Source organism: Porites lutea, chromosome 7, assembly GCF_958299795.1.
Source record: "Porites lutea chromosome 7, jaPorLute2.1, whole genome shotgun sequence".
Lineage (NCBI taxonomy): Eukaryota > Metazoa > Cnidaria > Anthozoa > Scleractinia > Poritidae > Porites > Porites lutea.
Genome location: NC_133207.1, coordinates 2,078,060 through 2,102,617, shown reverse-complemented (window position 1 = coordinate 2,102,617; position 24,558 = coordinate 2,078,060). Strand labels below are relative to the sequence as shown.

At 40.1% G+C, this 24,558-nt stretch overlaps 2 protein-coding genes and 2 pseudogenes across 2 annotated transcripts; 1 reads left to right on the top strand and 3 right to left on the bottom strand.

Moving 5' to 3' along the window:
• LOC140942740 (uncharacterized) overlaps positions 1-5,011 on the bottom strand; it is a 32,828-nt pseudogene extending 27,817 nt beyond the window's left edge.
• LOC140943457 (uncharacterized) overlaps positions 1-24,558 on the bottom strand; it is a 53,798-nt pseudogene that overhangs the window by 12,862 nt on the left and 16,378 nt on the right.
• On the bottom strand, positions 9,955-13,567 carry LOC140943206 (uncharacterized). The gene is made up of 3 exons (XM_073392276.1): positions 12,715-13,567; positions 10,099-12,075; positions 9,955-10,013 (listed from the first exon to the last, which is right to left on the bottom strand). Exons 1-3 carry the CDS (start codon positions 13,532-13,534, stop codon positions 9,955-9,957), a joined length of 2,856 nt encoding a protein of 951 aa, XP_073248377.1. The 5' UTR covers positions 13,535-13,567.
• On the top strand, positions 20,669-24,169 carry LOC140943204 (axin interactor, dorsalization-associated protein-like; the record flags this gene model as incomplete). The annotated part of the gene is made up of 5 exons (XM_073392274.1): positions 20,669-20,741; positions 21,255-21,386; positions 21,967-22,089; positions 22,358-22,475; positions 22,984-24,169. Coding segments are annotated over 5 exons (543 nt in total), but the record flags the coding sequence as incomplete, so codon positions are not given.

Genomic DNA, 24,558 nt, shown 5'->3' with positions numbered 1-24,558 from the left:
AGTACGGAAGCCCAGGGAGGGGGGGGGGGGGCACTTAGTGGTTTCGTTTTTATTTTTCACTTTTCCATTTTTGTTTTCAACTTTTTGCTTTTTCACTTCGCCATTTTGCTTTTCGGTTGAGATTCCCGTTTTTATTTTTTACCAAGTTCCGTTTTCGTTTTTAACGTTTTGATTTTCACTTCGCTATTTTGCCTTTCGGTTTTTATTTTTTACTTTTCCCTTTTTATTTCTAACTTTTTGATTTTTACCGATCTATTTCGTTTTACTTTTCAGTTTTGCTTTGACTTCTCTATTTCGTTTTTTTTTTCTCATATATGCCTTAAATTCTTATTTTCAGTTTTTGTTTTTGCTTTTAAATTATATAATGAAAACCAAAACCACAACCTAACAAGAATCGCCGAAAGGCGATTTTTAACTGGGCTGCCAAGGGGATATTTTTTTTTCTGAGGGGAGGGGGCGGCTACACACACTCAGGCTACCATAAAACCTTGTCGCCGACCATTGCGTGACATAGAATCTCATGCGAGACTGAATCATAAACTCATTCAGAACATTGTACCCTTTTGAAAGACTTTCGTAAAAAAAAAATGAGAAGAATTTTTACGTGGGGGTTGTATAGTAACTTTTTAAATTCCACCATTATGAATAGAAATAAACATTCAAGTTAGCCATTAGTTCTAAGCAGGAAACGATTTGCATTATTTTCACGCACCCCTCCCCCAATCCCTCTGTCCCCCAAAATATAGCGTGACAGTATAACGTGACTAATTTGAGGTAACCGGAAATTCCAAAAATTATTGTTGTTCGACGAGTATAAAATGCGACAGGGTAAGCTACTCGCCACTGGGCTGATTTACACTAGACAGAAATATCGTATCGTACTAAGCCAGGCAGCCAACTGCCCATTGATCCTTATCCACGGGCCTCGCGTCACGGACCTCATGTCACGGACTGCACTGAGGCTTTAAATGGACGATCCCAACAGAGAGGAGAAGTGTGACGTCACGTTACCACGGTAGCACTTTTTCTGGATGACAACAAAACCAACGACGACGGCGACGGCAAGGCGAACGGCAAAAAAATGTTTATATTAACAAACAACAACTTTGCCGTCGTTGCATCACTACGACAGGGGGTCCTACAGTTGAAAAGGCGCGACAAGTTAAGAAGACTGCAACAGAAATATTTGCATTTGTGTCACTTTACACAAATGGATCTCAAACGCTAGAGAGCTAGAATTAACCGAAACAACTGACAATGAAGTTGGGCTTCCTTACGCTAAAGAACAGCTAGGAGAGAAACCAGGCGCGTGTGGCCTTCTGTGATTGCGATGGAATAAAGAAGATGATAAAATAGCTGTAACCTTCCCTACAGAGATTGCTGACCCTACTAAAAGAGGTGTGCTATGCAAAATTGCGAAGATCTACGACCCTATCGGTTTTGCTGCGCCCGTAACCCTAGAAGGAAAGATTGTGTATCGCGATATATGCAAGGAAAAGACCGCGTGGGACGCAGAGATTCCATTACAAATCGCAAAAAAGTGGAGCAAGTGGGAAATAACCTGCCTGATCAAGTTAAAGTGCCCAGGTCCTTAGCTGTAGCCGGAGAAGAAATCCGTGAAATTACTTTTCATGCCTTTGGCGATGCAAGTGGACAGGGATTAGCAGCAGCTGTTTATGTCCAGCAACATTCAGCGGTGACGCAGGGACTCGTCACAGCGAAGGCACGTCTCGCCAAAGAAGGTCTTACTATCTCCAGACTTGAGTTAGTGGCTGGTCATATGGCGGCTAACTTGCTAACTAATGTGCGAGATGCGCTGATCGGGTTTCCAGTTAAGTCCTTGTACGCATGGCTAGACAGTAGTGTCGCCCTACACTGGATAAGGGGCTGCAGGGAATACAAGCAGTTTGTCAGCAATCAGAGAGAAAACTGGACTCACATGGAGGCATATACCGAGCCAAGAAAACCCTTCAGACTTAGCAAGTAGAGGAGGACTAGTGAAGGAAGATAACTCGTTGTGGTGGAATGGTCCGACATGGTTGAAGGAACAAGACAGCTGGCCATCGGACATCATAACGGTTGCAAGTCCAGAATCTAACGCAGAAGCGAAAGCCTCCAAGCAGATTTTTGCCATAACAGTAGAAAGCAACGATGTTATGGACGAACTGTTACTCAGATCATCCCTTTGGCGCACATTGAGAGTGGGGGCGTGGGTCGCACGATTCCTGCGCAACAACAAATCCCCAAGAAATCAGAGAATCAAAGGCCAATTGACTACCGAGGGAATTCAGTTAACAAGCAGAGGTTGTTCCGGGAGAAGAAGACTCAAAAACAGTGGGAGGGATCTGATCAATTCCAGGAAGACCAGTTAAGATTTAACCTGCAGCCAAACCGAAAAGAGGTTCTCGAGTGCCGTGGAAGAATCCAGGGAAACTATCCCGTCTATCTTCCTGACAGTGCTCTCTACACTCTGAAGTTAGTGCAACACGCTCATGAGATTACTCTTCAAGGGGGAGTAGGACTAACCATGGCCAAAGTGCGAGACTCTCATTGGATACCGAGGTTGCGCAAGCTTGTTAAACGAGTAATCAAGAAATGCTACGGATGCAAACAGTTTCAGATCACTACGTAATCCACCTCAAGGAGATTTACCTCGTGACCGCACTGAAGGAAATTCACCATTTCAAGTTGTTGGTGTTGACTACGCCGGTCCCATCAAGTACCGCACAAGCAAAATCAGAGAAGGGAAAGCCTATATTGTCCTGTACGCCTCTAGCCTGACACGAGCACCTAACCTAGAGCTTACCAAAACCTTGGAGACTAACGAGTTCATCAGCACCCTTAAGCGCCTGATCGCCAGAAAGGGCCGTCCAGAGAAAATCTATTCCGATAACGGTAAAACGTTCGTGGCAGCAGCGAAGTGGCTGAGAAACGTGATGAAAGATGAACGCCTGCATAACCACAAAGAACTTGTTGACAGATCGGATTAACAACTAAAGCTGCTAGATTCACAAAAGTCACGATTTTGTGAATTTTGTGTAGTGTGTGAGCGAGCCATTGTACTGTGAGGATTGAAGCTGTGAAATAAACCCTGTTTTGCTTTAAACTGTAATATCGTGAAGAACGGCCGTACGGCATTCACGATAGTCCGTAACAAGAAACTGAATTTTTGGCTGTCGTTGCTTTTTTTGCAGCCGAAGGAGGGTCATTGTTGCCAAGGATACCATATGAAGAGGGATTTCATCGTTTTGTTGTGCGAATTGACCGGATCGGTCTAAAAGGTGCGCATGTTTACCAAAATCCTTTCATCACTGTCTCTGTTAAAGGTACTGATAAAACTTTTCGCTCTTTAGGTAACTGACTTTTACAAACATGCGTTGAAAGCGCGAACATGATCCCCATGAGAAAAGGTTCAACTAGTTGCAATTCTCTCCCTTCTTGTGAAAATTATTTCCGATTCCTTACAAGAAACGAAAATGCTATTTGTAGATCACTCCGTCAAAATTAATCTGCTTTGCAAGTTTTAAGAAACAGAAAAGTACTTACCAGAATTGACCCTATCACATTTTATACCGCGTAGAACGACAATGATTTTTGGATTTCTGGCTACGGATCAAATAACTGTCTTGCTATATTTTGTGGGGCAAAGGGATTGGGGGAAGGGGCGAGCTGTGGAAATGTCCCAGTTAAAAATAAAGACAGGGAAACTATCTGTATCCTATTCCACGGGTTAGGAGTAGCTTCTCAAGCCCGAAAAAAATGTAATTATAATCTACACAAATACCTCACAAACTATTTATAAACAGTATAAACCACTGAAGTCCTAGTTTTAAGAAATAGAAAATTACTGTTCAGACCCATTCGTTTCTTGTTCCATAAGGCTAAATTACTTTACAGCCCCGGCTTAAAAACTCGCAGTCGGCAGACCGATGAACCCCCATTATGGGGGTCTTTTTTTAAAATTGATTGTAAATCATGATGTCTACAATAGTTCCCAGTTTAGTGAGAACGAGGTATCTAATACCGGGGCCAGTGTAAACAATTAAGGTATCTAAAATAACGGCCTTATGCTCACGCAGCTCACTTCGCTTTGCGCGGTTAAAATCAACAGAGGGGAAAGCAGTAGAGAATCAGGGCGATAACCAAGAGATGAATCACAATGGTTGCAACTGTCGACGTTTAACGTTTGTATCAGATTTTGATTGAAAGCCAAACCGTGTAAACGACAATGAAAGAGTCATGGTTTTTCGAGTTCAAGGTTAGCCTGTTCCAAGCGTTCAGATAGTGGAGAGCGGTGCGAAGTAAAGAAAGCGATAAAAAGTAGAGGGGGACTGAGCTTGGTCGCGACATCCTCGCTTTGTTTTCAGGTGGACCTTGAACTAGCCTGTTCCAGGCGTTCAGATAGTGGGGAGCGGTGCGAAGTAAAAAGGAGCGCGAAAAAAGAAAAGCGAGGGAGGAGGAGAGGTATCATAATAAACTTAATAACCATCCCTGAACTATAAAAACACGATAAACTTGCGCACTCACCTAATTAACAACTGAATAAGATCTTTTCACATCAAATTTGCTGTCGCAAAAGTAATTTGCAGTGGATCTTCACTGTTGAATCGAGCTGTCGCGATACCGTTAATGGGCAAAATTGAAGAGGCGCTAACGTTGATGAAGTTTGACACCACAAATAATGGTCCCATAAAACAGAATGGTGAATTTCCTCTGATTTACGTGCTTTCAGGTTCCTGGAACAGAAATTATTAGTATTGTTTGCTTTCTGCTCTTATAATTGGCTTCTTTAACTCTACACTCTGCTTCCGCCGCTGGTTGGAGTGGTACGTCGGGTGCGCTTTTCTAGATTGCTCATAGAAATAAAAAATGAATTTTGTAAGGAAAATAGAAAATAACTTTACCTCGAAGATCAGTCTAAGGCAGGTTAGACGTTCAGTACGTCATTGAACTGTCCAAAAAAACATGCAGCTTGATCCAAACGACGATGGCAGTGCATAAGGTATACTTTAAACTTTCAAGACAAATATTTCAAAAGAGTGTGCGTGACCTTTAATATCACGGCCAGGGGATTAAGCTTAAATAAACAAAGATGATTTTGAGCGACGCACGCCAACCGGATTGAGGTTTGTTCCCTTTAACTTTGCCTTGACACTATCAAATTTGTATTGCCTGATGTCTTAACTCTTATTGAGATGATTAGCCAGAAAAGTTGGGCAAAACCACTGCTCAAGAATCCTCTACAAGTTGACTTCCGTCTGAGCTCATAAACGACATTGCTTCTGGATATAGGGCTTAATTCAGTTAATTACTTCTAAACACGCCCCTGGTTTCGATTTCAGTTTCAGTTATCGCAAATGGGACCCTACAGACAAAGATAAAGGAGTGCTTCATTTTAAGGAAGGCTAATTTTGTTCTTTCGAATTTCAGCCTCAAAATAACATATATATTGTAGTAGTTGCAAATGAACGAAAACTTGAACATTAAACAGGAAAACGGAAGCGTAACTTTCACCTCGCGTGTGGTTTTTGTCCATTTGAATTTCAATCACTAATTCAGACTGTCCAACCATCCCGATCTCGCCAGGATTCTCCCGATTTTGCTTGAAAATTCCGAATCCCGACGAATATGTCCCGATTGTGACATCTGTTTTGATAAATACCAGAAGCCCATCATGGGCTCCTGTAAGGGACGGACCATTAGAAAACTTATGGGGGCGGCGGGCGAAGTACAAAAAAAATTCGCGCAAGGGAAAATTTAATTAAAAAAAATTCTTGCACGCCAATTAACCCTAAGAAATATTCATGCAAGGGCCTGAAAAAAATTCATACAGGGAAATTGATAACGAAAAAAAATTCCTGCGGCTCGAAAATTCCCCTCCCCCCCCATAACTTTTCTAATGGTCCGTCCCTAAATACACAAGAACACCTAAACGAGTGCGCTTAATTTGAACCCGTAGCAGGGGGGGGGGGGGGGGTACTTTAGGACTTTTTGGGTGGGGATTTGCCGCTGGGACCCTGGAACCCTTAGCCTATACCAGGGCTAGTTCAAGTGCATTTTGCTACCCTATATAGACTAAACTCCCCAAATCCCTCCTATCCTAGGGTAGCTGTTTTCCAGAAACAACTGAGGTCACTAACACAGTCCAGCCAAAACAAAACCGATTTGATTTTTTTTGATTTTCCGAATCCCTAGTCTAGACTAAAATCAGTTTCCTGAAAAATGATACCCTCTTCTTAGCCCAAACTCTCTGATTTATACACCCTATCCCATAGTAAACTGCTTGAAAATCATACCGTTCACAGCGGCACGTACCTATATAGCCCATATATGGCAGTACCCCCCCCCCCCGATACCCTGAAAACGTAAATATACCTCCTGAAATATAAAACAAAATCGAGTACTTATATGTAAAAACACGCAAATAAAAATAGGCATAATAATAACACTCAATTTAGCGAACATTTTAGAAATAAATCGCCCTCTCAGAACACAAGAATAGCGTTTCACAGCATCCAAATTTCAAAATTTTCTCGGATAGCACGCTTCCAGACCCCCTTGGGCGGCTCGCACCCTCGGCGCTCACGTGATTCGTCGGTTATTTAAAAAACATCCAGATACGTACTCAAAAGGTTGAACAGTCTGAATATTAAAAATTGAAAATGAAAAATTTATAAGGTGATTTTCAATTTTTGATTCATTTGATCATTCGCCGCCAGTGCCTGCGGCCGACACCGAAAAATCCGCACCCAAAAGAAAAACTTCTGGCACTCTGTGTATTCAGGAAGGCAAAAAAAAATATTGAACAAACGTTAAAACTGCACCAAATATGGACAGGGGTATGGGCACCTGATTCGAATTATTGAATAACCCCCACATGATCGAGAATACTGAACTTGAGTTTGAACACCGAACTGATATATCCTGCAACAAACTAGAGTGGATACTCTTGCCTCCCTATATCTTCATCGAAAGTCGAGGAGGGAAGTAGACATTTTGCAATCTTGGGGCGTGATTTTGACCTAATTTTAGGGCAGATCGTCTCTATGAGAGAAAAGATACTTGGAAATACAAATTTAGTAGCGTCATGTCATATTGAAAGGAAAAACAACTCATTTCTGGTTGACCTGCGTCGCTCAAAAACGTCTTTGCTTAAGCCTTGTAGAAACATTTGTACTACAGGAAAGCAACAAATAATTAGCTTTCAAAAACTCCGATCATTCATTTGCTGATGTGTTAAATATCACAACAAACGCAATAGATCTGCATATAAACTTTGAAATCCAAGTAGCGGTAAACATTCGCGCGCGTAATAATTACACAAAATGTTGAATCAAAATATCGTGTTAAGTTAAAAAAAAGTCAGATCATTCAAAAGTGTTCCAGATTATAGGGAAACATTACGTATAAAACCAACCGATACGCTCGTATTTTACTGAATCTGCTAGCTTTCAATTAACAAAGCTAACCGGATTAACCTGTTCTTTTAGGTATCAGAAGCCAACAGGCTTTCACCGCAAGAGGTTAAATCTGTTGACGCAAAAACTGCTTTATCCTCATGTCACACTCAATATTCTTGATGATTAGCTCTAAAACCTGTTGCACAGAAAGCGATTAAACATGCCACAGCACTCCAAGGAATAATTTAGGACATTATTGATACTTCTGGATAGAAAGAACCAAGTAATTCAGCTCTGAAAATGGCTTTTAAATATTATTCTTAAACTTAACATGTAATAGAGCATTACAGTTACACGAAACTGAAAACTATATCTTAGAGATTATTTTACTTTGTAAATACATTACAAAAACGTGAAAAATAGCAGAGATTTTAAAGAAATTATAGCAGTAGTTTATATTGGGGAAGGGTTAGTAGTTATACGAAGTAGATATTTGTAAAAGAACTTTTTCGGTAGTGGTACCTATAGCTAAATCAAATCGGCTGTGTTATATCAATCGCGGGACTAAAATAAAAGTAACAAATTGAAGATGACATATAAACGTAGCACTGTTTTAACGCTTAAAAACTTTTTACTTTTTCTTTTGAAATAGATGCTCCCAACATTATAAGCTGTGCTCCTAAAATTTTCAGCTGTGCACCTAAAATTTCGGCAGTACGCCCAAAAATTTATATCTAGTAGCGCAATTGCTCCCAAACTCAAATTTAAACTTTAAGCCCTTTTGCGGAATCCGACATCCCAGGAAATTTTGCTTATGGAATCCGGAATCCTGAGTTTTGGAATCCGGAATACAGATCAAGCAATCTGGAATCCCAATAACGATCGGAATCCAGAATTCTACAGTTTTACAGAAAAATACTGGAATCTAGTACCTGGAATCCGGAATCCACATCGTGGAATCCAGAATCCAAGACTGTGATGGATTATTTCCTAACATGGGGTGAAGGATGAGTATCTATGATTATATACATACTGAGATATACTCATGAAAAGCTATGACGTAAATTTTCTTATTACATGAATCTTTGAGCCCTAGGTTTTAATAACTATTTCTCAATGTCTATTTTAAGGGGCAGTGTCACTAGTTTAGCCTGGGAGCAGGCTCCGCCGTGGGGGGAAAAGGAGAAACAAATCGGCGAAAGAAGCGAGCCGCGAGGTAGTCTGAGGAGGGAAAAGGGTGGCACCGCCCTTTCCCCTTCCCCAGGTCACCTCTCGGCTCGCTTCTTTCGCCGATATTTTTCCTATTTGACCCCGTTTTTTGCCTTTTTTCCCCCACTGCAGAGCCTGGTCCCGGGCTAATGACAGTTTCGCTATGACACTTGAGAAATTACCTTTGAAAGACAAAATCACAGCTTCATGTCTCCAACACATCATCGTTAATTACAAACAACAAAAAGGAACATTGAAAAACTGTTAGGTCAACAAGTTTTCCAAAACCACAATAAAAAACCGTTTCAATCTTCTTCAAGTTTATCAACCCCTGCTTTCTTTTGTATTTGCTGTATCATTTATACCTTCTTCTAATTGTGTTTGAGCGGTTATATTAAAGTTTTACTCGATAAGGTACCCTGGGTACCAGAGGTTTTTCCTCGCGTGCGGCGAGGAGCTTCGTCGGGTGAAGGCCGAAGACACGAGCGTGACCGAATCCAAAAACCACGCATGAAAAGCCTCTGGCACATAGAGTATCGATTTACTGACAGGGCTTGGGAGAAGTGTAGCTTTGACTTGGCTAATGCGCTACCCCCCACCCAGATAGCTTAATACGGTTCCTCTCCAGATAGCTTAATACGGATAGCTAATGCATGCTTGTTAGATTGTAGAGCTGCGCCGTAGTCATGCATGTTGTTTTGTGTTACGCCGAGTTGCCTGTAGCTGTCAGCAGTGCTTTCATGTTCCTCTCCAAATAGTTTAATACGGATAGCTAATTCATGCTGGAATGATTGTAGAGCTGCGCTGTAGTCATGCATGTTGTTTTGTGTTACACCGAGTTGCCTGTAGCTGTCAGCAGTGCTTTCATGTTCCTCTCCAAATAGTTTTATACGGATAGCCAATGCACGCTGGTGAGATTGTAGAGCTGCGCTGTAGTCATTCATGTTGTACTGTGTTACACCGAGTTGCCTGTAGCTGTCAGCAGTGCTTTCATGTTCCTCTCCAAACAACTTAATACGGATAGCTAATGCATGCTTGCTAGATTGTAGAGCTGCGCCGTAGTCATGCATGTTGTTTTGTGTTACGCCGAGTTGCCTGTAGCTGTCAGCAGTGCTTTCATGTTCTTCTCCAAATAGCTTAATACGGATAGCTAATGCATGCTGATGAGATTGCAGAGCTGCGCTGTAGTCATGCATTTCGCTTTGTGTTACACCGAGTTGCCTATAGCTGTCAGCAGTGCTTTTATGTTCTTCTCCAAAGGACTTTGTTGCTGTGTGTAGCGCTTGTTTGGTTGACTTAAGCGCTTCTGAATAGTTTCCTTTTTTGTGGTAAACTTTACCCAGGTTTAAGTAGCAGTCCACAAGGGCTTTAATTTGTATTTGACCGTAACCGCCGAAGTCGTGGCTGTTTGGGAAAGTTTCTTTGCATTGCTTGAGTATTTTTTCATGATAATTTATTCTTGACCAAAATAGTTTTTCAGGGTCTTCACTATTCCAATTCCACAGCAGCTTAGCCACAGTTGTGTGAAACGTTAGCAGACCAATTGAAGGTGTAACATCTTTTTCGAGGCACTCTAACATTTGAAGAACCAAGTGGCTTGTATTTTGTTTGGTTTTAATGTCGGGGAAAAACTTTGTAGCTTCACTTAAGAGACAGACAAACTGGAATTCAAAAGGTTGATTCAGCAAAATGTTTGAGTCCTTTTCAAACTGCATTTCATTGGTAGTTTTTTGTGCTTTGCTTTTCATCGGCGGAATCATAAGCAGCTTGCAATCTCCTACTGAAGAGGACAGATGTAGTGATTTGTCATAGTAGTAACTTGCATTGTAGAAGTCATTTAGGGACTGATAATGACAAACGAGGATCTGAAGAATAAGAAACTTTAGAAATAACGACTCTGGGTCGTTGCAAGTCTCGAGTAATGAAAACGCCTGCTGTAGGCAGTGGACTCCACTCTTCGTTTCTTCTGCAGTAAGGTAACAGATTCCTAAATAGCAGAAGCATTTGCCTTTTTCCTGATTAGAAACAAGGCACGATGCTGCTTGTATAACTTTCACTTCAGAGAGAAGCTGATTCGTCTTTCCTTTTCTTCCCCAGGTTGCTTCAGCGAAAGCTTTGGAAGTAAGTAGCTGCCTGTAGTATTTTTTATTTCCATGCAGGTTGGCTGCTTTTATGGCGGCATCGTATATATCATCAAAGTTTTTCGCTTCATTTTCGGTCCAAAAAAGTGAGTCAAGAAACAACTCCCCCTTAACCAATATGTCAAAGACAGTGTCAGCTGTTTTGGAGTCAAGACATCCCTCTACTAGGCTTTGAATAATGCTGTCCTTATCCTCATAAAATGCAATATATGCATCCATGGAATGCCCGGTAAGAAATTTTTTATTTAGTTTATCAAAGCACGAGACATAGAATGCATTCAAACGACCCTTCGCATCGAGAATCGTCTTGTTCATGTCAGTGTCTCCTTTCTCTCTCGAAAATGATTGCAATAGTTTGTGAATTGTGAAAGTCCCAGGTTTAGAGCCTGAATCAATCAGTGACTTCCTCCGAAGGTTTTGTAACATTCTTTTGGCTTCAAAACTACTTTTGGTTCCTAAAACGGCCTCAGCGACCTCAGTAGTGAAGTTCTCAGGGAGAATGCTCAAAGAAATTAGTGCTTCTTGTTCTTGTGCAGTTAGTCGCTGGAAAGTGGAGTCAAAAATGTCCAACATGCTCCCTATACTTTCTGTAGAGGACGCCTCGAAACCATCTAAAAAATGGCTTGGTAAAGAATTATCTTCAGAAATCAAAGAACACATTAATTTTATGGTCAAAGGAACTTGTCCGCCGATATGCGCGACTTCTATGCAATCCGCAGCGCTCGCATTTGGAAGTAACTCATGAATTAGGCATTGTGTAGAGGCTTTATCCAATGTTCTTATTCTCACGCCTTGATGGCCTTGAAAATGGATGTTCATAAACTCAAGAGACTCTCTCGTGGTTACAATGAATGTCACCCTTGGATTTTGCCTGAGTATTTCTTCAAGAAGTTGCATGACCTCTTTCTTCACCTTTGGGCAACCACTTTCTAACAAATCATCGGCATTATCAAGAATAAATACAGACTGTTTTGATATTTCGCTGAATAGTTGGCAAATCTCATCATCATGGGACAGAAGCTGATGAGACGGTTGATTATTAATGGTTGGTTGCCTTAGAAGGCTTAGCATCTTTGAAGTCAGACCCGCCTTAGACTGAAGTCCTCGCAATGAAACCCAGTACACAGGCAGGCCTTGAGTCTTAAGGGCGTGTCCCACTGCGATTGCAACCGACGTTTTTCCGAATCCAGGTGAACCCCAGATCGATACAAGTCGGGTGGAATCGGAAGTGACATGTCCGATGATCTCTTCAACCTCGCTCTGTCGCCCAGTGAAATTAGGAACCATTGAAGGAAGGTAGGCTGTAGAGAGCGATGGTCTCGTACCTTTTATGATGAGAGAAGACCAAAAATGAAAAAAAAAAGAGAGAGAGAAAAAGGGTGAGAATATTCAAAAATGAATTATATAAATAAGTCAATTTTGACCCATTTTTTAATGCAGAAATGATATTCTTGCAGTGAATTTAAATCCGTAAATTTATTTATACGAAAACTCATGATTTAGGAAAAGAGTTTAGTTAGGACGTCGACCCAAGGCCATTCCTCCATCTGTTTACATAAAGAAAGCTTATAGTAATCTTTTCCACACATAGAAAAACCTTGACAAAGATGTTCTTGAGACAGTGACACAGACGACTCGAAATAAAAAATCTTAGAACTCGCCAACAGGAGTCAACAGAGTCAACAGAGTCAACAGATGCTCTACCACTGAGCTACAGGAGACTAGTGGGTGCAAACAAACCCTAACTGGAAAAAGGTTAACTCTTCGCGGCTTAGACTGTTACCTTTTTTAATGACCTTATCATATATGTGAAAGCTCTAATAAACAATAAAAAGTCATGCTTTGAGGTTGTTTATTTAAAAATGGGACTGGCTTAATTAGCCTGTCCTGCAATTGCAGTTTGCTTACTGTTTGTCCAAACCGTAAACGGACCCTTCGGCTGGAACAATTTTTCAATATCTTACCTGAATTGTCAGGTAGATTATTATGTTCGTCTCTTCCTACTTTCAATTCATCAATCTTTTTTTCCAACCTAGTAATGTCTTCTTTGCTGGCATTATCCTGTTGCTTTAAACCATTGATGTCTGAACTCAAACTCTTCAGACCTTCCCTGAAGTCCTCGAGGCATTTGATGTACGCCCGAGTCTCGTCTCGGATTCTTGCTTCCAATTCTCGAACTTCATTTGTGGGAAAGTCTGACTCCGTCAAACTACCAATAGCGTCAATTGAAGCTGTCGGGACATTAAGCGCTTGAAACGCGTCTCTGGTGTAATTCACGCGCTGGTCAAACGTCGGTTTGTCCATCTCACTACTGATGGAGTGACAAAGCGAATTTCTAAGAAGGCGGAGCTGGTCAATCGCAAGCGCAAAGGTCTCTGCCGTGTTTCCACTCGGGCTGACCACACATGCGTGAAAACTACCATAAGGCACTGCACGGGGCCTCACATACAAATCACTTAGTGTGGTGAAGGGGCCTGTACTGGCTGGTGAGGCAAAGGACCGCGCAAATATGGTAGCCTGGAACAGGTTGGTACAATCCCATTCGTTGTAGGACTGAAGAACAGGAACTTTAGTCTTCTTGCCACTTTTTGCTTCTTCAGAGTCGAACATTTTTCTGACAGCAGTGGAATCATCCCAAAGCTGGAAACCAGGGAGATGTCCATAGGTGTTGTTCCACATGGTTTTAAATGTCTGTCGTAAGGCTTTGGGGAATTCATTTAACACTAAGGACGAGAACTTAAAGAAATTTAATTGTTCGTCACTAAACGGCTGCAATTCTGTCATCTCCACTTAGAAAACGCAGTAGGTGAAGGAACTAAAATTGATTAAAAAAAAGAAATTATCAACAATTAAACTCAACTCTCTTTCATTTTCCAAAATTGCTTTTTTCTTCTGTATATTTCGCGATCACGTGTTTTTCGGTGAGCCCATACGAGTTGGGACGGCAAAACCAGATAGCCTTAACATTTTCCTGCTATCAGGGATCAAAGAAAATTGTCTACGTAAAATACTTTAAGAGTAACTGACAGGCAAACAAAATGCCGGTTGAAATTAAATTAACTGACATGCAGTGGGGGCCTCACGAGGTACTTTATAATTAGGAAGTCTTGGGAAGAGATATCTCGTTGGTCCCCTGGAAACCTTAGCCTATACTAGACCTGCTATCCTGTTTCACTATATTTCCCATCTATCGACGCCGTTTTTTCCTATCAAACTGACTCGCGGCTAAATATAAATTGCCAATCTTATTTTTCAGTTAATTGTCAATTCCAGGTTTTCCTAGTCTAAACTAAAATCTTCGATTAGCCTTGGTAGCTGGCGGAATCGTCACGACAGCACACTTAATGCACCTATCAATGTAAAGCCGGCGGGGGGAGGGCAGGGCATAGGGTAGGGATTTGATTGTCTTTGTTGTCCCTGGGGTAGGGCATTTGACTTATCTTGTTCTCCCGGGGGAGGGGATATTTGAATCTTTCTTCGCCCGACGTGGAGATATTTGACTGCCGACTTGGACGAAAAAGACTGAGACCGAACATATGTTTCCCGCTTCCACGCTTCACGCATGCGCCATACGGTTTGAAAAGATCAGGAAGTCATGGAGGCCAATGAGAACAGGCGAAGGCTGAGTGGATTTAACTGTTTTGTCTTCAAATTTCGTTTGTTTTAGCGTGTTTTTGATCAATTGAACCTCTTAATATACTGTGGTATCAAAGTAAGCGGAAGTAAAGAGAAAGCGATTCGATTTTTGCAAGTACAATTGATTAGTGTATGGCTCATTCGCTACAATCACTGTAAACTTATAAAACTGACTTTCTTTGTACCCTTTACTAAGAACGGTATATTTAGACTTACAAAATGTGGACTTTCTCCTAAAGGTTTATGTATTAATTCTACGCAGTGTAACACGGATTAATGTTAAAACGTATAATTGCAGCTGTAACAGGAACATGTATCTTTGAGGATGCAGCAACGTTTATAAAAGATTGCAGAGTTTTATTTGGAGATATTTTTATTGTGCCTTTCTTAGGTTCTGCCTTGGAATGGACAGCAATGTGCAGCCTGGGGTGGGGAAATTTGGTTGCATTTGACTGGAATGATTTGCCCGTGGGCAGGGAATTTGATTGAAAATTTTTGAAAAAAGTCAAATCCCCACCCTGTGCCCTGCCTCTCCCCCCCCCTCCCCGCCGGCATTACATTGATAGGTGCATAAGGCATTGAGTTGCGAATTTTGGCGCGAGAGAATGGCGGCTTCGCTGCCAAAACCTCCTCGCATGTGTATCCTCAATCAATGGGTCAGTTTTCTCGAAAATGATACCCTATTCTAGACACACACTTTCTGATTTCTACACCCTATCCCAGACTATACTGCTTGAAAAGCACAGTCTCACAGCGGCACATACCTATATACTCCATTTATGAAAGTAGCAACCTCTGTGGTGAGGGCTCTATCGAAAGTTAAGTTGGGCCAAAATGAACAGGTGGATGCGTAATGCATAATTTATTTATGCAAATAAATCTAGACGTTTCGTTAATTTATTTTGCAAACTACTATACAGCAGTTGTTCTTTTTGGTACATGACGGTCTGCTTTCCTCATCATCTTCTCTAAGAAAAGAACTTTTATAAACAAAGTTACGATTAAAAGTCAAAGAAACCGGTACAATGCGTCATTCGATTTCATGATAAATCTAAGGGAAGGAGGAGCAAGAATTTCTATTTAAATCAGTTATACCGTAAGGCTTTAAATTTAAGTTACACTTGGGCTACAGATAATCTAATCCCTTTGTGTTATTTGGAAATTCACTATATATACGGCTGCGAATATGTCACTGCTGACTCATCATAGAAGTTGATTAGTGGCGCTGTTATAATCAAACCCTATCGAAACGGAGTTATTTCCTTATACATTCAGCATGAATTGAACTTAACCTGCATGCAAAAACGAAGTAAAAAGCCGCTTTTACCCACTGATCGCGTTTGCTCCAATAAAATCGATATTGAACCTCTTAAAGTAATTTGTATTTCGAGATATCGTAATTGTTGTAGCAGTCAAATTTTGCTTCGTCGGTAAAACTGTCGAAACAGCTTTACTTTTCTCCGCATGCCTCTGTACGGAAAATATCTTTCCGTACCAAACTTGTATCTACTGAGTTGATAATGTGAGCGTGAACATCACTCTGTTATTAGAATTCATAATTCCAACAAAGTTTACCTTTAAGACATCAACTCTTCGTTAGATACTCACCGTGTCAGGTATCAGCCCAAGATTGTCAAATTCTTTAACCAAGCACGAATAACAACAGTACACAATCACAAACGCCGATATCTCTTTACCATGTTTTTGAACAGCGCCCAAAAGAACTGATGCTCAAGATTTGTGAGACAGGGAACAGAAAATTCAGCAAACCGCGATGACGTCAGAGACCGCAGAGGCAATTTGGGCCCATTGTATTGTGTATTGCGCTCGATCAGTGAAGGTGAACCGCGGAAGTGGACTTGACCCTCAGCTCATGGGTTAACGTTCCTAACCGTGACCGACAGACGGGTATTATGAATTTGCTCCTAGAACAACGCGCAGTCGAGATGAGTAGAGACAGTAGACGAGGCCAGAGCAAGCGAGACATTTCAGCCGACGGTCTGCGACAATTATTAAACAAACGTTAAAACTATACGACCACATATTGTAGGCTACCGATTATAAGCCTGGGCTTATGCAACTTCCTAAGTGGTTCTCGGAGGCCTTACAACCAGAATAGGAAAAAGTGTTTCGAAACATGCTTTAAAGGGTGCTGAGCAACATTCGTTTTACTGGTTTTTAATTAAGTCTAAAAACGTCATAATTTATTTCAACGCGAAATGTAACAAAAACGGAAGTTTAATTTGTGTGTGTATAGCCAAGTACAGCATCCTGAAAATAAAGCAGTGTTTCACATTAAAGTTGTAGTTATATCAAGAGGTGATAATTAGAAAGAAGAAATAAACTTATTGTGCCTGAATCACGTTACAAATTTTCTGTTTGAATTAGTACAGAGTTCTTGGAAAGTAATTATGACTTTCTCTCGAAAAAAAAAAACTGGAGGGGGGCTTATTGGGTGTATTTCTTTGTATGGGACGATAACTGGGCGAGCTTATAAGCAGCAGTTCATGGTGTGGAGTAACAAACTGTAGCAACATTATAATCAAGAATTTGACCAGAGAACAAGAATTAAAATTATCAGGGACGCCCAACCTCGTCCCCAGGGCACTTTTCCCTGGCTTTGGAGCCAGCCGATAAGAGATTGGGCATGAGTTTGCCCTGCAGGAAACTTATCTGGTCTGCGGTTATCTTGCAAGCTTCGAAGTTTAAGCAATAATCTCGCATCTGTAACCCTTTTTTCGTTACATTGAAGCAAAAATATTTCGCGTAATTGCTCATCGATCGATTTTATCTGCTAAAGATCTTCGTTAAAACTTTGACTGGGAAAACGATCACTTTGGAGGTAAGTTCTATACTTTTGGTGACACGTGCGTTCAGATTGAAGAGTTTTACGACTGAGTTAGTTTATGTAAACCAGAGGGGATGAACCGTACCATTGTTTTAAACGTCCCAGTAATACTATGGTAAGGATGTTTCATTTCCGTGCATATTTTAGCTTACTTACTCGTATTAAGGCCACGGGGGAGGGGGAAGGGGGAGAGGTTACTCAACAAATGTTTATACGGGGAGGCTCCTCCCCCCCCCCCCCCCCCCGAGATCCAACTCCTTACCCTTTTATAAACCATTTTTCATGTAAAAGGTACCCCTTTCATTTACCTTCTTTTGACAAATGGTATCACTTTCACAGACCTTATTTAGAACTTTGCATCCACTTTAACTACTGTAACTGCACTGTCTTTTGAATAGGAATTAATCACAGAAATAGAACGTTTTTTCGACTTTTTAAAGCCATAAAATTCATCTGTGAGGCTTTTTACTTGTTTTTATATACTTCAACTAGTCAAATCACTGCCCTTTCATATACCTGAAGCCAGAAAAAGATACCCCTTTTGGGTGGAGCCTCCCTGTGTAGGCCATCATAGGGAGTACCCCCCCCTCCCCCCTGGGATTAAGGCTTACAGGAGACTTTGGCTAGATTTCCGTACAAGACCACACATTTACTATGCATGCAGCAATTTCATACTATTTCACACATATATTTAACACGAATAGTCGAAACATATGCAAATTAAATGTATAGGGATATAGGAAGACTAACCATGGAAAGTATCAGAGCAAGTGTTGGAGATCTCAGAGGGTGTTATCAGCCTCGGCTAATCGGCCGCAGCTGATAACACATCTCTCTATCTCCATAATTCTTCCCATGATACCCAGCCTCATTCAATAATGCTGTGAAGCCACCAGGCTTCGCAGCAGACTAATTCAGGTAGCATATGTGATCAGTCTGGGTTGCCTGTGCCTGAAGCCAGCTTCATTTGAGATTTTTGGATGTATAACTATGTATGTATTTATGTATGTACATCACCGCATTTGCCTCGATTTCAAGTACAGCCCTCGAAATTGAGGCTCTTTCGTTCGCAGTCAATCAATTCAGAAAGAAAACAAAAGAACATTCAGAACACAAATAAAGTGTGGTGTGGAAAACTTAAGACGGAATCCACTAGGAAATTGAGTAATTTTTATTTTCAGTGGGGAAAAACCTTGTACCAGAATAATTTAACGAACACTGCATTCTTTTTTACATTTTTCAAGGGCTTAAGATGTAATAATAAATCAGCTGTAGAAACACCAAAGAAAATTTCTCATGGAAGACAGAGAAAATGAATGTCAAATTTCACAAGAATTGTGATTACACAGGTAAAATTCAGAAAATTTCATGTGTAAGACGTTATAATTCTGTGAAATTTGACATTCATTTTTTCGGACTTCCATGAGAAATTTTCTTTGGTGTTACTACAGATCAGTTATTGCATCTTTAGCCCTTGAAAAATGCAAGAACGAATGCAATATGCTTCAAGTTATTCTGGTACAAGATTTTTGTCCACTGAAAATAAAAATTACTCAATGTCCTGGTGGATCTGTCTAAAAGCCTGTGAGAAATCCTGTTTCGTTTTTTGCAAGCACAGAGTATGGATGCAAGTGTAGGTAAAAAATTTTGGTGAATTGAAGCAATACGTTTCTCGGAATACTTGAAGCAATTCCTGGAACTCTACGGTAAAATGTAAAGTCGGTGTTTTGGTTAAATTTGTATTCAGCCAGGCTTTGTTATATTTATTTAATTGATAAATTGCTTTAGTTATTTAGAGTTTTTCTAGAAAGTGTGACAAGGTTTGTTTTCCCTTGGTAGTAAAATGTTTTATACAGGATGGAAGCAAAAATTGAAAATGATTTGATACGCTCGCGAAGCTTTATGAACCAGTTTAATATTGAACTCACTTGGAAATTCAATCTTTCACTCACTCCAAAGCTTGCGTGCTCTGAACTTTATCGTGGACAGGTTTCAGACAAATAATATGCTGATTTATTCTCACGGACTTTTATACAATGTAGCTTGTTATAAACACTTATTTTGGTTGAAAGTTCAGTTTTTATCGATCACCTTCATGTCTTGTAGCGTTACATGCACAGTTATTTGACACGATTAATGTCAAAATGATATCAACAATCAAAATAAACTGCAAGTGATGCAAATTATTTGAAATGTCATGCTTTACTCGCAGCACTTCACTTTCCACTGGAAACTTCTAGTTGTTAATTATTCCAGCTAGAAAAATTGTGATTGATTAACACTACATACCATAGCCAATGTCAGTTGTAAATTACACTTCATTTCGTCCGTTTTTTGTCTGTTGGTTTTTTTTTTTTAATTTTTTTACCTAATTATGTACCTCTTTGTAACTTTAACAGTGTGATTTAAATAAAACAATTATTTAAAAAATAATAAAATAATTGTTAATTATTATATAAATAACAACGAAATACCAGGTGAGCTTTCCACGAAAACATGATATCTTCACACCTGAAAATAACTTGTACTTATCTTCACATGTGAAAAGATCACCGTTGCTGTGGCTATATAGTAAATCGCGCCTTGCGCACCAAAAAAAAAATATTAAAGTGAAATGGTTTGATATTTCATTAGTGTTTATATAATGAATAGGACATTACCAGACTGCTTAGAGATTTATACGAAATTACTCTTCTCATGTTAAAAAGTATTTCTCTCAATTGCTGCTCTCACTCGTTTAATATATTTTTTAACACTCATGGAGAAATTTCTAATCTCCATGCAGCCATGTAATATCCTCTATACGTTGAATGAGTTTTGGAAAACTTTTACATAATAACAAAAAATAGCAATAAAAATTATGAACTTCAGCTTTGAATTTCTTAAAGCATTTTTGACCATTTGGGAGGTGTTATAAGTTGCAGTTAATTTTTTTATTTCAGTTAATTTTTGTTTTTCTTTTATTTTAAATTCTTTAGCATACATTACCATACCCCAAAACAATGGAAAATTAAAAATTAACTGATTAGAAATAAATGATTAACTACAAGACTGACTCAAGACAGTGTTTCATCCGATATCTCCGACAACTGAAACTCTTTTATCTGTGCATCTTTTTTTCTCTTGGTGTCTGGGTACCAAATTTTACACTTTGCGTTATCTGTATGACTAAATTGTGATTATTAAATTCATTGAACATTAGCCTGAGTATCAGGCGTTTCTGGAGGAAATAGGGAAGAGAAAAGAGTGAAGGGGAGACAGCGACTTCCTCTCTGTCTTCCCTCCTCTCACCTCCCCCCTCTTAAATCTCCTGTCTCCTAACCCCTTAGGAAGGCTTTATACATGTACTTGCGCTAATTAAACACTGATTCTCTACTGGAGAGTTTACCGTGTAAGTAAATCATACCATGATGTAATATATTATCACCATTTTTATTTGTATTAACAGTGAACCTGGTATAGCAGGATATGGAGAGGAAAATGGAAGTGAATTTGTCGCCTCAGCAGGTTAGTACATGAGTTTGTAGTAGAAAGAAATAAGCTTACTTTATACTTATACTGAAACTATTTGTGGTTGTATTCATCCACGAAAGGATGAACAGGAAAATATGGCTACCTTTTTTTTCAAGTTTAGCCATTGTATCCCGAGAGAAAAACTGGTTTTTAGTTGGTTTCCAAAACTGGCCAGAATGCGTTGACTTTAAGTTACTCCTGGCTTTACAAAGCAGTTCGTCTAAGACTAATTCTTCCAAAGAAGAGGGGACGTCGATAACGCATGGGTCGTCCACCCACGCATGTATAATCAAGAAGAGGTAATTTTGGCAGTTGCTTAGCATCAAAAAACCATTCTCCCAGTGAGAAATATTATCGAGAGTAACGAGGGACTTCTTGACATACCGGTATATTTATTTGTTTATGTACTATTACATTTTTTATCTTGCCATCCAATAGTTATATTTCCTTTCACTGATTAAACTTTTGCATCAAGAAACTGAATTTTTGGCTGTCGTTGCTTTGCAGCCGAGGGAGGGTCGTTGTTGCCAAGGATACCATATGAAGAGGGATTTCATCGTTTTGTTGTGCGAATTGACCGGATCGGTCTAAAAAATGCGCATGTTTACCTAAATCCTTTCATCACTGTCTCTGTTAAAGGTACTGATAAAACATTTCGCGCTTTAGTTAACTGACATTTACAATCATACATAGAAAGCGCGAACATTACGATATTGTGAAGTGTGCGTTATACTGCGTTTTTCGTTATCGAACGTGTGAAACGAGCATGACTTGCTTGCAAGATTGAACTCAGTTCCTCTACTAGAAAAGGGGCGGGCTTGCATTCTGTAGAGCGTGAAATTGTGTCAGCCAGGAAAACGTTTTCTTCTTTGTCACCGGCCAGAATGTTATCTTCTGAGCAAGAATGGAGTGAACCTAAAGCATTAATTCCGTTCACCTTTGAAGGTAAAGCTCCCGTGAAGGAAGCAAACTGAAATAACCAGATCATTTCTTTTTTCCACCAACTATTTTTTTCCTTAATTATCCCGTCCTGAAAAGAGGAGCTTAATTTGAAATCTTTCCTTTCACTAGATTGCGTCAGACAGAGACTGAGACTGCATGAGCAGTCTTTCCTTTTAGTGGAGGTTCACCGCGAGACACCAGAAACGAGGGCGTCTCGTCTCGTCTCAGAAATAAGAGAGACTGCCTGACTTGTTAGATGGTTTTTTCATTCCTGCAGACGCTAACAGTGTTAATGTGACCCCGCCCCAAGATACACCCATGTCAAACAGAAAAGATGGAAAATACATCAACTTTGGTTTTGATGTGGAGATTCAAAAACCAATAGAAAAGCTTCCAAGAGGTAAAAATGATGATAAGCTGCGACGGAACTATTCAAGGTTAACCTGCGTAGCAGGCGCCGGTTTTGTAAGGGCGAACGGAGAAATTTCGTGGACGCGCGTGCGCACTAGAGAGAACGTAAAACCTAACCACAATACTTAACCAGCGCCTTCTACGCAGGCTAATTCCAGGCTAACGAACGTGTCTTTCTTTCGAGACGTTGAAATGGTAAGAAAATTTTTTTCCTCATAATTTATTTTTTTTTGTTTTATCCTGTCTTTCGTTCGAAGGTACAGCGATATTTTTCGAATTCAAGCACTACAAACCCAAAAAAGACATCGTGAGTATGAGATGTTTCGCATTCATGGAACAAGATGAGTTCAAGCCGGGTCCCGCCTGCATAGAACTGTAAGTAGACAGGCTTTGTTTATAAACGGCGAAGTTTTTTATTTTTTTGTGGGTCTACTGGTTCCGTGTACTACGACTACTCCCTCATTAGGGCTCACGAAATACGCGAGCGCGCGTGAGATTCGCTGCCGGCGATGACAGGCTACACGTGGTGGAAGGAGAGAAATGAGAGACCTTCATTTTCTCTTCTTCCTCTCTCTCGCCAACGAGTGTCTCTCTTTCCTGTTTTTGCTGTGTCTCCTGTGTCTCGCGGCGATTTTCCCCCGCGCTCGCGTACTTTCTGCATCCTATTATCCCTGAGAAAGTCTGTTCCAGAAGTTTAGATTGTGGACAGTGGCGCGAAATCCCCCACTCGCCGCCCCAACTCTGCTAACTTCTCTTTGTGCACTGCACCCTGTCTCAATCCCTGGAAAAGGCTGTCTCCGAAGGTAGTCAAGGACCGCTCGTATTTTACTGAATCTACTAGCTTTCAATTAACAAAGCTAACCGGATTAACCTGTTCTTTTAGGTATCAGAAGCCAACAGACTTTCACCGCAAGAGGTTAAATCTGTTGACGCAAAAACCGCTTTATCTTCATGTCACACTCAAAATTCTTGATGATTAGCTCTAAAAACCGTTGCACAGAAAGCGATTAAACATGCCACAGCTTTCCAAGGAATAATTTAGGATATTATTGATACTTCTGGATAGAACGAACCAAGTAATTCAGCTCTGAAAATGGCTTTTAGACATTATTCTTACACTTAACATGTAATAGAGCATTACAGTTACACGAAACTGAAAACTATATCTTAGGGATTATTTTACTTTGTAAATACATGACAAAAACGTGAACAATAGCAGATTTTAAAGAAATTATAGCAGTAGTTTATATTGGGGAAGGGTTAGTAGTTATAGGAAGTACTAGATATTTTTAAAAGAACTTTTTCGGTAGTGGTACCTATAGCTAAGAGTTCATCAAACAATTTTCTTGACTGTTGCTCAAGAGATTGCATTTATTATACAGTGGAATCCCCACATTTCCAACCTTCCAAGTAACACAGCATTGGATTAGCTCGGAAAACAAAGGGCAAAAGAACTGTGTTTATCTAGGAACGGCAAACAAGTCCATGGAATTTCTACTCAGCTGCCTATAAATTATAAATTGCGGGTGGGATAAACTCGTAGGTGACTTAAGTAGTGACCTATTGCTTCTTTAAAACGTATGATACGTCTGAGTAGCCTACTTGGTTATTAAGCTAAATCTGTAAATAAATAAATGAACAAATAAATACATACATAACATGGAAGGGCGTAAAATGACGTTTCCAAACGTCAGAATTCCACTGTATTTCTCGCATTTTCAAAAGAGGGGTGTCACGCTGATATTAAAACTCTGCTGATCAATTTCACCACAGATTGATATGATTCGGTAGTTAATTATAAAAAATATAACAGCTTGACATAGAATTTTTGCAAGTAGGTTTATTTTAACACAGGTACGTATGCAGTTAGAGAAATGAGCCTGTGAACTGTACGGCTGTGGAGATTACATGAGTTTTATTGGGTAAATTATCTTTATAGATCGTGTTTGGTCACGTGGTCAGCAACTTTGCAAATTGCTTGGAATAGAAAGTTTTAACATGTGAAAACATTTCAATTCCCACAGAGTTTTTTGGTATACAAACATGGCCGCCGATTCATTGTTTTGTACACAAATATGGCCCCGTGACGTCATGTGAAAACGATGTACTTAAAGCTGATTAAAGTTTCAAGCAAACACTCGAAGTAGTAGAGTTAACTTTAAATGAAAATAAGCCGTTATCTTTCTGTTTTTCTTTGATTCCAATGTATGTTTTTGTAGAGTTTTAAAGTAAAACTGAAAATTCGTCTCTTAGCTTATTTACGGCAGAGGAATATTTAACTGTTCCACCAGCCTGCGAACAAGCTCTCCATCAGTGCGCGGGTGAAACAAGCCGCGCAAGAGAGCGGCGAAGTTCGCTCACGTGTCCCCTCTTTTGTGCCGCTCGGGCATGTACTTTTCACGATAGAGTGATTTTCGTATGACCTTGACCTCGGTAAGTGTTCGTTGTTTGATTTATC

Coding starts and splice junctions, on each gene's coding strand:
- LOC140943206 (XM_073392276.1), bottom strand. CDS start 13,534: ATGACAGAATTGCAGCCGTTTAGTGACGAACAATTAAATTTCTTTAAG. Junction 12,076..12,714: donor TAATCTACCTGACAATTCAG/GTAAGATATTGA, acceptor TCATCATAAAAG/GTACGAGACCATCGCTCTCT. Junction 10,014..10,098: donor GCTGCTGTGGAATTGGAATA/GTGAAGACCCTG, acceptor TTTCCCAAACAG/CCACGACTTCGGCGGTTACG.